The sequence below is a fragment of the Astyanax mexicanus genome, chromosome 16, assembly GCF_023375975.1.
Source record: "Astyanax mexicanus isolate ESR-SI-001 chromosome 16, AstMex3_surface, whole genome shotgun sequence".
NCBI classification, from domain to species: domain Eukaryota; kingdom Metazoa; phylum Chordata; class Actinopteri; order Characiformes; family Acestrorhamphidae; genus Astyanax; species Astyanax mexicanus.
Window position 1 is genome coordinate 34,068,156 of NC_064423.1, and position 17,308 is coordinate 34,085,463.

The 17,308-nt window shown below is 38.4% G+C and overlaps 1 protein-coding gene across 1 annotated transcript in view; it reads right to left on the reverse strand.

The window, feature by feature from the left end:
* Positions 1–954: 954 nt before the first annotated feature.
* tpcn2 (two pore segment channel 2) overlaps positions 955–17,308 on the reverse strand; it is a 139,247-nt gene continuing 122,893 nt past the window's right edge. Inside the window, exon 25 of the mRNA XM_049465781.1 lies at positions 955–1,069. Within this exon, the coding sequence (XP_049321738.1) occupies positions 1,054–1,069 (16 nt within the window). The 3' untranslated portion in view covers positions 955–1,053. The remainder of the gene's footprint in view (positions 1,070–17,308) is intronic.

The following is a 17,308-nucleotide window of genomic DNA, read 5'->3' on the forward strand; positions in this document are numbered from 1 at the left end:
TGAACTCAATTAAATTAAAGAGTTGCTGCAAAAAAATTCTAAATAATAATAAAAAAACTCCCCTGCTATACAACACTAATAAACACTAAGTTGTTGAGGAAGAGTGCTCAAAAGAGTTTAGTTTGCTTCTTCTGCTTTTGTGTTAGAATTTCTGGTCATTTCATTTCAAATGGTTTATGGTCTTATTGTATTGAAAGTGAATGCAGTCTGAAGCAGCTACAGCTGCAGACGCTATTCATACAGCAGCTAGCTTAGCTAACCCACCGTTCTAACAGGCTCTTTGATGTTACTTAAAGCAATTTATAGCATTTAAACACAACTAGCTTTTAAACACAAGACAAAAAGATCAGAGTGTTTTGGGCTCTATGGAGCTGATTTCCACCACCTTCCAAAGAAGAGGAGCTGCGTCTGTGGTTGAAGGCACTAAATTTAAAACATTCACCGCAATTGTTCATATTGTTCTAACCAATTTGTGTAGGAAGGCTAAGTTAATAAGTCTGTCAGGTAAGAATTTAGCCTAAGAGCTAAAAAAAAAAAAAAAAAAAAAAAATCACCAGAGCTTTATATCTGAGCCATTTCTTTAAGTAAGGATGTTGTGGTGTTGGTTTCTCCTTTACACAACAGTGTGATGGATTTTGGATGTGTTAAGTGTAGCACCTTCATCTATACATGCAGGTCCTCTAATTTAGAGCCCAACAACACTTGGATTGTTTTTTTTTTTTTTTATTGTTTAAGCAAAAATTCCTTCCCTTCAAACTTATTGTTGCTCACTCTAACTGAGAAAATGACACTACACACTACTCCTGTATGACTGTTTTCACTGTGGATGTAATCTATATCAACAGATCTGCTGTGAGACCAGAAGTACAAAGATGGCCTCTATTTGTAGTCATTAAAAATAATTTAATATGTGAATACGCAATAAACATCCCAAAAAAATACTGCAAAACAAGCTTTTTTATTATGTATATCAGCAAAGAGATCCTTCCAAAACAGAACAGAACAGGACAGGACAGGACAGGAGATCCACTTGACAGGCTTATCGGGTCACTCTCAACATGCTTCAAAACTGTGAAGTGGGGCAGATAGAACAATTCTTTCAGTTATGTGTTACAAGAATTGTAACTTTATATAGTGTTTTTAAAATACTGTATTGTTTGGACTATAAGGCACACTTAAAATAATTTAATTTTCACAAAAATTGACAGTGCACCTTATGATCCAGTGCACCTTATGCGCTATACAGGAGTTTCTCCAGCACTAAGGCTGGAGCAGTATTAGCATTCGCCATTAACCATGCTAAGCGCTAGCTTACTGTCATTCAGAAGTGAGTATATTGGACTGTAGTCTGCATGTGTACAGTGTTAAAATTGCTGGCTAGTGCTGAAAAAATCTGCTGAATAGAAGGAAAACATGGCGACACCCTTGTTCACTTCAAGTATGCATTCTTACTAGTGTCATTTAATGCATCTTATAATTCGGTGTGCCTTATGTATGAAAATAGACCAGAAAATGTATGACGTTTATTAATAGTGCGCCTTATAAACCAGTGTGCCTTATAGTCTAAAAAAATATGGTACCGAAAAAAAAAACATATCATTTACATTAAACACACAACATTCAAAACCCCCACAAAAGAAACAAGGAACTATTCATGGGGTATCAGTATGTAAATTGGTCATGAAACGATACATCAGGAGCCTGGTGTGACAGATGGATGGGGCATTCTGTTTCTAAAGTTATGTGGCCATTTAACATTCCTCAATAGAAGACATTACCACTCACAGTGGACAGCTGGTGCAGTGGGTGGTATTGATTGTGACCAGCTGTGTCTGGTATAAGACTGTATGTGTAAACAGACAAGCAATTCTGGCAGTAATCAGATATAATTAATGCAGGAGACGCCACACACATATTCCACAGGTCAGTGCAGAAATCATTAGCTTCCATGGTACAAGACATGAAATGGGGCATCCTCACAGAAATGCTCCAACAGCTAGAAGATCTTTCCCAAACAGCACAGATAGTTACTTTAAACAAAAGCAGGATAATCCCTTTTTAATATCCTTGATTTGGGAAGAAACACTGAATAAGCAGTTTACCAGTGCACTTTTCCTCAAAAGCTTTAGCTCATCTGTCTTCATATGAACTTGAATGACATCCCATTTTTAATCCATAGGGTGTAATATGATGTCAGCCCAGTCTTTTTAAATAAAACGGCTTCACCTTTGTTTGGAAGGCTTTCCATAAGGTTTAGGATTGTGTTTATAGGCATATTAGACCATTCTTCCAAACGAGCATTTATGAGATCAGACACCGATGTTGAAAGAGAAGGCCTGGCTCACAGTCTCCGCTCTAATTTATCTCAAAAGTGCTCTATCAGCTTGAGGCCAGGACTCTGTGCAGACCAGTCAAGTTCTTCCACACCAAACTCACTCATCCATGTCATTATAGAGCTTGTTTTGTACAATGGTGCACAATTATGTTATAACAGGAATGGACCATTTATAAACTGTTCCCACAAAAATGCAAGCATGAAATTGTCCAAAATCTCTTGGTATGACGTGACCATGGAAGAGATTGTAACATCTAAATTCAACTATTTAGTTGGTTGAGTGAATACTTTTGGCAATATAGTGTATTATTAGATCTGCCTACTTCAGAGGAGACCACATTTAGACCTGGAAGGCCAAAGTCCAGCAGAGTTGAGCAAAGTTTTAGGAATTTTCCTGCCCAAGCAGGCCATCAGTTATTGACCAGGTTTAGTAGGTGAGCTGGAATTAGGAAATCAAACTGCGCTGGACTCTGACCTTCTGCAGCCAGAGTCGGGCACCCCTGGTCTAAACAAACAATAACAAAAGGAGCCCACTGTGGATGCAGACTCGAGTCACATTCCTGGAGGTAAGACCAGGAGGCCGGCTCAAGCATCTCATTTCCCCAGGTCATCGTCTTTCACAGAAACACGCTGCATCAGAGGGGCCTCTGCTGGAAATCAGATCCAAATCAGATGTTCCCAAGGCTTTGAGAAGGGCCGATAGAAGTCCCTCATTTGATATTTGATCAGATTTGCCAGCCTCTCTCACCCCCACCCCGGCTCGCCCGCTCTCTTTTCCCCTACTTAATGGGAAGTAACAGATCAGTAAGCCTTGTGGAATTCAAGACTCCTGTTACATGAGCATGTGCTTGCCGTCTGGACAAGGGCCTGCTTGCTCTCTCTCTCTCTCTTTTTCTCCCTCTACTTCTTTTTCAGCCTCTCTCTATATCTATATCTCTATCTCTTTCTCTTGCCTTTCCCTCCCTTCTTTATATCAATGTGCAGTTCCTGTCACAAACCATAATCAAATGTCACTGCATGCAACTGTGCACAAAAAAAAGACAGTCAGTTCCCTTTTGTTGCATTTACAGCCAGTCATGTCAGTCTTCTGCAAACAGCTACACCCTTGGCTACCCGGTGGAGCATGTCCTCGGCTTGTAGAAGAGCAATGTGTCATAGCCTAAGTATCTTTCACAAAGATTACATTCCGAAAAGGAGTTTTTCACCGCCTCGGCAGCTCCGGCAGAATGGGAACAGGACAGGTCTTTTCAATTATATAGGTCAACTTGGCACCAGGAGAAGTATGAGTACTTGGCTAGGCTCATTACAGAGCTCCTCAAGTAAACAATGCATCATTTCAGCAGGAGATGGATGGTTTTGTTTTGTATCAGAAACTCCAGGGAGGGGTTTACAGCTTTGTTGCATTGTATATAATGTGCATTGGGTCCAGATAGATTTGGTTTTGCACTGTAATAATTATATGAATAATAATAACTCTCCCACACAGGATTTAAGTGTACCTGGAGAAAAGTGCAACACTGGTGAAAGGTGGGGCTGGACAGGGTTGTTTATACCTGGCACAAATTACACCTGCAGTAAACCTGACTTCATATTGGTGGTGCTATACCTATTAATCATATTAACCACATCTGTGTAATCAATACTGGGCCTTTAGAACCACACATTATTTGAGGCTGATCAACCTAAAGCACTTTTCCTTATGTATCTGTTTGTGGGCTGTGTCTCCCTATACTTAATATTGATTGTTTTTTTTTTTTTCAGTATACTGTCAATTTGGTGAATTGCCTTTCCAAATGTTGTGCAAAATTCGGACTCCCGGAATTAGACAACTTTAAGTGCTTGAACAAAATGCAGCTCAATGAGTGCAATGTATATATCCCTCTTGGTTCCCTTTTATTTATGTTTATAAATAAGGTTTAATCTATGGTTAGAGCTGATACAGGAAATACCAGTGTAACATGTTGAATACATAATTATGCATGATGTGCATGCACATGAAGGTGGGTTGAGTGTTGGCACAAAACAAGCTTTTTTTTCTTTCTTTTGTTTAATGGCTCAAGTTGGTCTGCCTCTATGAACAGAACTTCCTATAATTCATCCGAAATTTCAAATGAGCTTAAAAAAAAAAAAAGCTTTTCACACTAAAAACCAATTGAACCATGGTTCAGATGACCTGCACCAAGACCAAAGGAAGTCGAAAGGTTCTGACCAAACAAGGGATGCAGGTGTCAAAGCACCCAGTTAAAAGCAGGATTCCCTTGAGGAAAGTTCTTCAATTTGAAACTGCAGAGAAACCACTTAAGGTGCTTTGAGGAAACTTTCATTTTTTTTTTTTTTTTTTAAAGCTCCTTAAGCTTTCTTGAACCCTTGGAGGGGTTCCTCCATATCTTTAAACTGAACAACCCCTAAAAGGAAATCATACTTTCATCAGTGGACCTATAAACTCAATGTAATAAATACAGCAATGGTGTTTACAGAGAGTCTCTCAACTCAACCCTTGAGTTTAGTTCATGAATGGAGCAACATGTTAGCAAACATGTTAGCAGTTGTTTCAGTAGCAATATGTGAGAAGGTTTAGCTGGTAAGCAGAGATGCAAAGCTTAATGCAAGATGCACAACTGATCTAGCTACAGACATGTTGTGTCAACATTCTGTAACAGCGAACGCTACGTAACAGTGTTTCACAGAGTCTGATCTAATGCTGGACGTACAGCTGATCTGAACAAGCCAGTGATCTGAATTATGCCATCCCCTGCAGCGCCCCTCGCCTTCCTGCTCCATACGTCCCAGAGAAGCAGGGACTTCCCAGGCAGAACTGCTCTCCAGACATCTCCACCCTTAAAGATGAGGACAACCTGAAGTTCAAGCGGTCCTGTGCTGAAGGATGCATGACGTCAGATCCAGCCCTGGAGATCCACGTGTGCGCAGAGCTTGAGTTTCTTTCAGGCTTCTGGTGACAAGTCCTGCAGTCATGTGAGTTACCTTGCCTGGAGTCACAAGCTGCAGCTTATTGACAGGTTGCTCGGAGCAGGCAGCAGGCTCTCAGTCAAAAGGTGACCTCAGTGTCCTCCAGAGCAGCAGAGTTCATTACACTGCAGTCCAAATGCTCGCATGTATCAAACAGTGTATACTTTTTGCTCTAAATTGCTGTCTTGATTAAAGGGACATCTATCTTGTGTGATTCGGACTTTCAAATTTTTAAGTAAGAGGCGTTAAAGAGCAACTAAACCATAAACCTTTTTTTTTTTTTCATTAATATATGAAACGTGTTCCTTTAAAGTAATAAAATATACCAGTCCAAATGTTGTATAAACATTTCCTAACCTTTAGAAAACGCTCTTATTGTGGAATTTTCTGTCTCTACAGTGCCCTCTCAGGTTCAACTGTCTGATGATGTGTCTGTGTACTTTGGTACGCAAACCATCTGGGTCTCACTGCTATTGGTCTCAACACTACTGTTGCTGCAGCTCAGTCAATCAACTCTCTCTCCTGCCCCACCTCTAAACCCATACATCACCCAGATTTTTCCCCTTTTTCAAATTTGAGCTAATGGTGGTGTCGGCAAAATTCAGGGGGTTTAGTGGCCCTTTAAAGAGGCTGAATCACAGTACGGACCAAAGAAACAGAATTTAGTGTGAATCAACTAAACTAAATCAACTAAACCATGGTCTAGTTTGTCTGCGGTGTGAAAGCACTCTTATATATGGTTTGGAATTTTTGACCATTTACAGGAAGTTGAGGCTGAGATTTATGCTAAAATCAGGCCCCTCTTGTTGTGCATGTACACTTGTGATTGCTGTATCTACTGTAACTGTAGATTTACCCATATTTAAACACAAATAAAAGGAAACCATTCTGCTGTGTGATGTGTGTGCCTGTGAAGGAGAGTCAGATTCTGGAAGAGAGGTAAAATTCGACATAATCTTATAATATTGTCATTTTTCTGCCATGTCCTTAACATGACTGCTGCTTATTGCGAGATAGGTTTAGATTTAATATAAATTGTTATTAATTACTGTGATATTTTACCACAGCAGGAGGACAGCTTAAGCTTTGCATTAGTTAATAATGGATACAACTTAATATAGTCAATTGCTGAACATACCGAACAAGTGTCCCTTAAAAAGAAAACAATATGAAGGTTGAAAGTGGTGAAAGATTCTTTTTTAAAGGACAGCGAATCAATGTTTAAAGATTGATATTTTGGAATGAAAATAGTTAAATAAATAACAACACCTGGAAAAGCAACTCGCCAGATGTGATGAAGACAGTTATTATATTAAACCAAATGTTTTAAGTTTCTTTTAGGGATGTAAAAAAAGTGAGAGTAGGACTTCTACATTGTGTAAACTGGAAGAATTGTGCACTGATATGAAATCAGCATTTGATCCACCACGTGGAATAATGAAGCAGGAACTTTAGTAAGCCAAGTTGGGAGGTATGTCTTAAGGTGTTTAGAGTGTCTATTTTTTTATTTTGTCTCACCCCTAATATTAAACTAAATGTTTATTTCTTATTTCTTCCTTTAGGGATGTGAAAAATGTATCAGACCGGGACTTTTACATTGTGTAAACTGGCAGAACTGTGCTTTGATATGATATCAGAATGTTCTCCTACAGTCACCTGTATCTGCATTTACATGAACCAGTAAGGGAAACTGCTTCCCACCACAGCCAACTGACTGAAACGTAATTAAACATTAGACTCAAATCAGCTTGCCTTAACCTGATTTTTCCATTTTATTAATTCTTTCTTCTTATTATTTTTATTATTATTTATTTTATTTTTTTTTTTTTTACATTGACATGAACTTGGTCACCCCAGTTTGAGGGCAACTGTGTTAAAAGCCAACACTGGGGGGGATATCCCTTATAATAATAATAATAATAATAATAATAATTGTTCCGGAAGCCTTGTGTGTGTATATATATATATACAACACACTAACATGGGAAACAGCATCAGAGTTACAACAAACTCTTTCAAGGTAGACCTGTTGGGTAGGTCTTATCGCATTTGTCAGCAACACCCAAAACTGTCTCCCTAATCTTTGCTGAGACAGTACAAACGCAGTCTGCTGGGAGCTTTAAGGTCATGCTCTGTAGGGCTAAAAAGAGAGCTGCTACAGGTTCATTAACAGAATACAGGACCTTTTGGAGCGAAACATAAAAAAAAAAGTGGCTTAAAAACTATGATTGTTAATTCTTTTGATTTTAGACTATCAAAAAATAATAATAATAATAATATTTTCCAATTTAATCACTTTTTCTTTCACTTACATGCATTCGTCCACCTTGATCTCATGTCAAGCTGTACAACAGGGTGCACAATTTTAGTAAAAATTGGAATTTGATAAATACAAAGTTGACCCAGAGCTGCAAACACTGAAAAGTGTTTAAAGGATATATTTATATAAAGTTATAAAATTGTTATTAATTACTGTGATATTTTACCACGACAGGGGGACAGCTTAAGCTGTACATTAGTAAATAATGGAAAGAAACTGAGAAATATTGAAATAATAAATGAAAATAATATTCTTAATGGCTGAACATGCAGAAAAAAGTCCCTTAAAAAGAAAACAATATGAAGGTTGTGCTGAAGGTTTCTTTTTCAAACTTATTCAGAAAATTAATGGACAAGTTTAAATATTTTCATATTTTGGAACGGAAATAGTTAAATGAATAATTGAAATGGCTTTAACTAATGCAACAAACATCTTAAAAAAAACATTTATTTAACCTCTTAAAAGATACAGTGCCCTCCATAATTATTGGCACCCCTGGTTAAGATGTGTTCTTTAGCTTCTCATAAATTGAGTTTTGTTCAAAATAATATAGGACCACGATGGGAAAAAAAAGTCCAACCTTTAACTCAAGTAAATTTTAAGGGGGAAATAAAATCCCTGACTAAGAAATAATTATTCTTCATAAAATCACCTGTTCCACAATTATTGGCACCCCTAACAATTCTTAGGAAATAAATTTAATAAAAGTATTTCTGTCACTTCTACAGTAGTTTACGAAGTTGATCAGAGTATGTAGGAACATTTAATTAGTAATTCACAACTTCCTGTTTCCCTGGGGTATAAATATGACGTGACACAGAGGCCATTTATCTTCAACATGGGAAAGACAAAGGAACATACCATTCAAGTGAGGCAGATGTGTGTTGACCTTCACAAGTCAGGCAATGGCTACAAGAAAATCGCTACTCGCCTACACCTGTCCATATCTACTGTCAGAGGAATTATTAAGAAGTTTAAAACAACTGGAACAGTGGTAAACAAGCCTGGACGAGGACGCAAGTTTATTTTGCCACCACGCACAGTGAGGAGGATGATAAGAGAAATAAAAAGTTCTCCAAAGCTCACTGTTACAGAATTGCAACAAATGGTAGCTTCTTGGGGTCACAAAGTCTCCAAAACAACCATCAGGCGCTATCTACATGCCAACAAGCTGTTTGGGAGGCATGCACGGAAGAAACCATTTCTCACTCACAATCATAAACGCAAACGTTTGGAGTTTGCTAAGCGGTACTATGACTTCAACTGGGACCGTGTGCTTTGGTCAGATGAAACAAAGATAGAGCTTTTTGGCAACAAATGCTCTAAGAGGGTCTGGCGTAACACAAGAGCTGAGTATGCAGAAAAGCACCTCATGCCCACTGTGAAATACGGCGGGGGATCAGTGATGCTGTGGGCCTGTTTCTCTTCTAAAGGCCCTGGGAACCTTGTTAGGGTGCATGGCATCATGAATGCTCTAAAATACCAGGACATTTTAAAACAAAATCTGGTGGCTTCTGCCCGAAAGCTGAAGATGCGTCGTCACTGGGTCTTTCAGCAAGATAATGACCCTAAACATGTGGCCAAATCTACACAGAAATGGTTCACCGCACACAGAATCAAGCTCCTCCCATGGCCATCTCAGTCCCCAGACCTCAACCCCATTGAAAACATGTGGGGTGAGCTGAAGAGGAGAGTGCAGAGGAGAGGACCCAGGTCGTTGGATGATTTAGAGAGAATGTGCAAAGAGGAATGGTCAAAGATCCCTCTTTCTGTATTCTCCCATCTTGTGAAACATTACAGGAGAAGATTAGGTGCTGTTTTGTTGGCAAAAGGGGGTGGTACAAAGTATTAACATCAGGGGTGCTAATAATTGTGGCACACATGATTTGATGTTAAATAATTATTTCTTAATGTGGGATTTTTTTCCTACTGAATAAATTCAGGTTGTATTTTACTCTTTTTTCCCATCGTGGTCCTATATTATTTTGAACAAAACTCAATTTATGAGAAGCTAAAGAACACATCTTAACCAGGGGTGCCAATAATTATGGAGGGCACTGTATATGAACTTAACCAGGCAGCACAGCGGACCACAGCAAAAAATCCATCCCTTACATTAACATAAACTCTATACAATGCACAGAAAGTTAAGAAAAGTAAAAACAATGGCTAACATTCCACAATGTGTGTAATAATGTGTTCATTCAGGGTAAATTTGAGTAAAGGTGTACTGTTACACAGTGTTTGTATGAAATTTAAACAAGTACACTGCAGACAGAAAAGGCATGATAGTGAGTAACTGGATTTTTTGCATTATGTTACATTTAGGAAGTCTGTCAATATAAATATTTAAAAAGGTACAATGTGTAGCATTCTTTCACAAGGGGGATTTGAAAGAAAGTATTTTTACAGCATGACACTGTAAATAATTCTAAATGTAGTGATTTATATGAAATATAATATTAATGTTGGTTATCACTGCGTTTATAGGTTTCCTTAAAGGTACAATTACTTATTGTACCTTTAAGAAAAACTGCATGAGCGAACTCTTGCCAGGCTAATATCATGCTGAAAGCTGGCAGCGTATATTAGTGCAGTGTTAAAGATATATAGGTTCTGCTTGAGATGCAAGTTTGGCTCAAAGAAAGCCTGATTCATAAAACACACCGGACAGAGGACGGAAGTACGGCTGAACTTACTTCCTTTTTTTCCTCTCTCACTGTCAGAAACTCGCAGTTGTGGAAGTGAAAAATAACCAAAGCGTCCCTTTGGTTTACTGACATGAGAATGTTTCTGCTCTGTGGTTTATTCAGCCAATGGCTGGCCCAGTTACAGATTTAGTAAAGCAGACTCTCTCTCTTCAGAACAGACAATCCCCCACATGCATGCATGCACAGCAACAACCGCTACCCCTCATCCTGTTCCAGGCAGGGCCTTCTCTCTCCCAGCCAATCAGAGAGAAGAGGCTGCAGACAGACAGCCAGTCACGTCGAGGCACTTCCTCTCCTTCACCAATCCCCACTGAGGCTCACCCTTCACAGCCATTCACAAAAAAGCTCCAGGCAACTTTTCTCATGTCTCAATTGTTCTTCATTGAAACTATTGTGCAATGCTCAAAAGAGGATCAGGAATCAGGAACTGAAAGAGCTAAAAGTGTTGAAGAAATGTTTAAACTAATTTAACTAGCTGAAGAATGCTGCAGTGCGTGCAGCTTCAACAGACAAATGTTCATTTAAATTCAAGGTAGTGCAAATACTTACAATTTACATAAAAGTGTGTTCGTACAAATATTAGATGAAACATTATTAGATTTATATACAGCTCTGGAAAAAAGAGATCACTGAAAAATGATGAATTTCTTTGATTTTGCCAAATTGAAAAGCTCTGGAATATAATCAAGAGGAAGATGGCTGATCACAAGCCATCAAACCAAGCTGAACTGCTTGAATTTTTGCACCAGGATTGGTTATAAAGTCATAAAGTTATCCAAAAGCAGTGTGTAAGACTGGTGGAGGAGAACATGCCAAGATGCATGAAAACTGTGATTTAAAACCAGGGTTATTCTCCAGTCATTTCTCATTTTGTGCAAATAAATGCTCTAAATGACAAAATGTTTATTTGGAATTTGTGAAAAATGTTGTCTGTAGTTTATAGAATAAAACAACAATATTCAGTTTAATCAAGCATATACCTATAAATAGCAAAATCAGAGAAACTGATTGTCAGTGTGGAAATGTCTTTTAAGCACTGATAATAGATACAATATGCTCAGTATATTGTGTAGTGCATCATGATAATATAAAAAAATATTATATTGCCCACCTATAGGTAGTGATTTTTTAATATATTTTTTTTAAGTAATCTTAGAAGCATTTAAAAATGCAGTACATTTAGCATCAGATGGCAAACACTTTGCAGGCAGCGGCCTTATCAGAACCATCTGTAAATTGAATTTCCCATATTTCCAGGGGAAGAGGTATTTCCCCCTTTCAAAAAAAAAAAAATAGAAAAGAAAAACACTTTTTTTTCTCACTGAAATTAAGTGAGGCAGTGAAGCGTAAGCTAAATGCATGCATCCAGCCTTCTGACAGCAGTGAATGGGTTCAGATATCAAATAGAGATCCCTCCTCCTCAGATTCATCGAGTCCTCTTATGTAATGATTCCACCTTCCTAAAGAAAACGCTGGGAACGGACGACGAATGACCGGCACAGCTGTCATAGGAGGATTGAATCTATAGGCCTGATGTGGGCGGAGGCTGGAGAAAACCAGTATGATCTTGGTTGGGAAGGATTACAGAGACATACGCTGTGGAGCTCGGGAGGCGCTTTGTGCAGGCGCACACTTGAAAACGGACAGATTTGATTCTAATGGTTCCACTGAGTGAAAACTGACGGTGTTAAGGCATTGCTGCTGTGCAATGCAGTGGAAAGTGGTGGAATACTATATCTCCCCAAACCAGTGTGTAAACGTCCAGAAGCCAGGAGGACATAGAGGAGGGAGAAGGAAATATATAGAGGTAGCAGGGGTTGCAAGTTTAATCTGTCCAGTCTAAAAGTGAGCATTCACACTTGTGTTACAGAAACCAAGACTAACACCATGGAAAAAATGCAGACTGCCTAACTAGTCTGAAATTCACTAGAAATTGTGTAAGTCTGAATCATCCTATGATGTAAATTATAAGAGGTTTGGAATTTTAGGGAAGAGCCCTTTTGAATGATCTCAAAAGACACTAAAACTGCTCCATACTCTTGAAAAGAAAAGAGAAAATGTGTCAAAAAGATGTATTTCAGCAATACAATACAAGGACTACATTTGAAGTCCTTAATGTAGTCTTCCTTAAACAGATAGTCTTAAAAAAAGACTAGACCTTTGGTGAGAAAGCATAATTCTACAAAACATGAGTACTTCTAAATTGTGGCTACTTCAGAGGCTACTTTTGGGTAGTGCACCTCCTGGTGAGATACTGGTGACTGCTAGATGAACCTCTACGACACAATCAAATACATTATATATATTATAACCCACTTTACAGACTTTTTAGACTTTGAGAAGGGGCGCATCAATTGTCACAAAGTAGTAAGATGGTCACTCCACTGGATTGCCTGCCACCTTTTGCTTTTGTCTCAGTGGTGCCATTAACGAGAAACTTGGACTAAAGACTTATCTTCAATAAGACAATTCAACCTTGCGGAGAGGGCTTTATTGCAGGGCTTCCAGTAGGCAATTTCTTCTTAGTGGGAGTGATGTGGCAAGGTAGCCAGCTTGTCTTTACGATGGGATAAAGTAATTAATTTTAAAAGATCATGTTGCAATGTTTTGATTCTTGACACAAGAAGTAGATACACAGCGCTGTCTCTGTGTCTGTGTGAGTGACCGGCTGCTGCTGCCTGAGAAGCATGAGGGGGGTGGTAACTGCATGGCCTCCATCCACATGGTTAAGCACATGCTTGTAAACGAACGTGTTGAAAGCTGTGCACCGCAGTCCAGCACAGTTTTGCAGCGCAGATATTCCCAGTTATAGCTGGATTCAAGTTTTTAATCCCAGAAAAACGCTCTTATTTACCTTTTAAAAAAGTCATTTAAATGCCTGATTAAAGGGCCGATTACTGTTGGTTTGCTGTTTGCTGTTTTTGAGTTGAGCTTGGTGCTAACTTAGCTTTTGATCGGTCCGGATGCGAGACAGCATGCAGGTGGGGGCGGGGCTGGTGACATCATGGGCCCTGAATCGTTTAATATTGTGATATATATTGTTGAAAAAAGAACATTTGCAATGTAAATACCGACACACAGCAAGGGTTTTCCGGGAATGTTTTTGATGCACTCCCACTAAACCTACTAGACCAATCTGCTTTAAAAATAAATATATTAATATAACACACTGATACCATTTATTACAATATTTTTTGCTTTCAATTTAAAGAACTGCCGCTATAAAAAAAATAGTTTTGCCAATGAAACACTTTTAACAGTACCTGTGAAGAACCTTCCTAGTAGTTTCAAGAATGTAATTTTTTTAAATATAATGCGAAACAATTATGGTTCTATATATACAGAATACATACACAGTCTTCACCTGAATACTGATCTCTCTATTCATAATACTGTACGTCCTCTTGTAAACTGATCTTCAGCCAAGAACCACTCAGGAACTTTAGCTTTAGCAGCACAGACTCCTGAACATAAAGCTTTTTCCTGCCCTTTTTCCTTCCGACTTTGTCCGACTGTGCCAGAGCGGCACGGCACACTGGAACGTGAGCTAGGCTGCATGCTGTATGCTAGGCCAAGAGCACATGGCTCGGGGGAGAGAGCTTACGTGGGAGCATTACCCCTGCCTAGTGTGTGGGCTGGGAAGTCTTTGTTGTAGATTACCGTCCCATGAGAACCCGGAGCAACAAGCAGGCGGAGGAAGCAGGCTGCACGAGGGAGGGGTGTATGGAGACAGACATGCATCAAGCAAGGAATGCATGCTGCCCCCAACACACACACACACACTTATACACACAGAGAGAGAGAGAGAGAGAGAGAGAGAGAGAGAGAGAGAGACATGCGCACAAAAATACAGCAAAACCAAAGATGTGCAGCCATACACAAACCATACAAACACCCACGTCCACACCACAGCCACAATGCTCCGGTACCCACACAGTAAACAGCGCTGATGAGAGAACAACATCAGAGGACGTCCCTGGACCCGGACGACGGCCGGCTGCTAGGCTGTGCTCCTACATACGTACTACAAAAGAAACTATAAGACAGTAAAGCAAGTAAGGCAGGCCAGGTTGCAAAGCAATTTGCTGAGTTCCCAGCCAGATATTCTTGCCTGATGAAAGATCAATGCCTGGAATTCCATCGGATTTGGACCTGCTTAAGGTAGAGTCGGGGGGAAAAGTCTATTTATATGAAGAGCAAAAAGCTGGCTTTGGCTAAAGCTTGAACTTCATGAAAACTAAATTCCACGGCCCGCTTCAAGCTCACCGAGTTCAAACTGAATGATGTTTCCATTGCCCATTGAAACTAGGGATGCAGCAAATATTTGGCAACCGGAGAAAGTTGGGAACCAAGAATATCTGGCAACCAAAAATATTCAGCCAAGTATCAACCAAAGAAGTGAAATGACTAAGGGCGTTTTCCCACCTGTAGTTTGTTTCTCTGGCCCGAATCAGTTAATGAGTTCGTTTACTTGGAGCGTTTTCTCACTCTGTTCGATCTGGTTTCACATAGGCATAAATGTAAACGCACCAAAATGTGCATCAATAAACCACGCGAGCAGCCTGTGTCCTCTGATTGGTCAGAGCTGTCTGACACGGGAGTACGTTAAATATAAATATGCGAAAAAAGTAAATACAGCGAGAAGATTTTGTGTTCCAGCGCAAATATCTGTGCTTTAACACTGAACGCTGAAACGCTGCACTTTCAAACACAGTGTTTCTACGTGCAGCGCAGATTTATACATAATAAACAGAGTCACGCGGCTGTGAGCAGTGAATGCAGCGCAGACGACGCGTGCATGGACACAGCGTTTGTTCACAGCTGTGGTGATTAGCGTTATTTGGCTAATATATCAGTTTAAACTGTGCTTGCTTTATCAGCAGTTTAGCTCAAATAAATGGCTTATATTTAATAGCTGGATCCGATCGAGACCGGATCACGTTCTCACCACAAGCAAACCACTCCACCTCCTCTAGCTGGTCTCGGTTCGGTTCTTTTGATCCGCACCCGAGTGCGATTACTGTTTTCACACCTGCTCAATCGAACCGCACTAAAGTTACAAACGGACCAGAGTTAGTTTTAACCGGACCAAATAGTGCTGTTGTGAAAACGCCCTAAGTAATTTATTTAAATGCTCCAGCTATCTAATGCAGCAACAACAGGTTTACTTACAATAAATACAATTAATCAAAGGTTAACGCATTATTTACTGAGAACAATTTACAAAAACTGCTTCCCTGTCTACTCAGAATATATCTATATATCCTTAGCTAGCTCATACAGGCTAGAGCCGAAAAGGAACCACAAGCTTAGATACTGTTAAACACATACTAAAAGGTCAGTGTGGATATCTAGAAGACAAGTGTTCATTTAGGTACTAATTAAAATGATGGGTCTTCACTCAGTGTTCCACCACCTTTGGTACCAGAACAGAGAAGGGTCTGGATGCCTGTCTTTCATGGATCTTGAAGGATGGTGGGTCAAGGCAAGCCATAATAAACTGAATAAATTGTTCAGCATCGTTTACTGAGCTTTACATCTGTTTAATACCCTCAAAAACTTGTTTTCACACTGAAATATGCAAGGTGTACAGCTAAGCTGCAGCTGAGCTATACTTAGCTTAAACATTAGTCTGTTCACCAAAATACTGACTGCAAATATAGCTATTCCTGTGGTAAATTATGACTTACTCTGCACTGCTGAAGTAAATATATTACAAGAAGAGCAGTACTATTTTTGTAATATGAATAGAATCACACTGCTTTGGAAGCTAGGTGGTAAAATGTGTGACTAGAATAGCACTGCTGAAGCAAATTCATGATTAGAGTCGCACAGCTGAGGTAAATGTAGTGTTGGTAACACTTTCTAAAAATGGCATTTTAATTAGACACTATAAACATACTCATACACATTATAATGCATTCATAAGACATTATAAACATGGTAATACATATTTATAACATACATATGAATAATGACTTCATATATGTCATTATTAGTATATTCCCATGATGGACATCTGTCAGTTTATTTGGAGTGTACATCACATTGCAGTATATTATTGCAAACTTAGACGTAATAAACATTATAATAAAGTTCTTATAATGTTTAACATAAGTGTAATACTTGTTTGATGGTTTAAAGTAATTATAGCTTTTTTTTAAGGCAGCTTTGTTTTGGGTATTGACATATAACATCTTACAAACACAGCTGATAATGCTGATAATTACGATCACTACTCATAACGCATAATAATCATGGCTATTATAAATTGTTATACCTGTTAATAAATATGGATAACCTTGTTTATAATGATTAATGAATGCATTATATAGAGTCTAATAGAGATGACATTAATATAAAGTGTTATTAATCAGATTTAAAGTGCACTGATTAAGTAAATCAATGATTAGACTTGAACTTCTAAAGTACATTTATGTGACAAATCTGTGACTAGAATAGCACTGCTGAAATAAATTCATAATTAGAGTAGAGCTGCTGAGTTGCTTGTTGCTTTGTCTGCTTGGATGTAAATATAAGAATGATAAATATAAGAAATGTTCTAATTGTAGCTTTGTGTTGTTGTGCTTTTCTTTTCCATGAATAGTTGTGATTTTATTCATTAATACTATATATATATATATATATATATATATATATATATATATATATATATATATATATATATATATATATATATATATATATATATATATATATATATATATATATATATGCACACACTGTATGAAGCATAAAATAGATTTAATGAAAACCTGTAAAGTATTTGAGCTTTAATTGAACAAAAAAATAATAATTTTGGTGCATGTGTAATTTTAAATTGCAGAAATATGGCTTTAGCCTCATTCATCTTGTTTACTTTACTGTGACAGATGCAGTGTTCAGTGCTTGATCTCAATCTTCAGTGCTTGATCTCAAAATGCAACACAACCCAATAAATAAATAAATAAATAA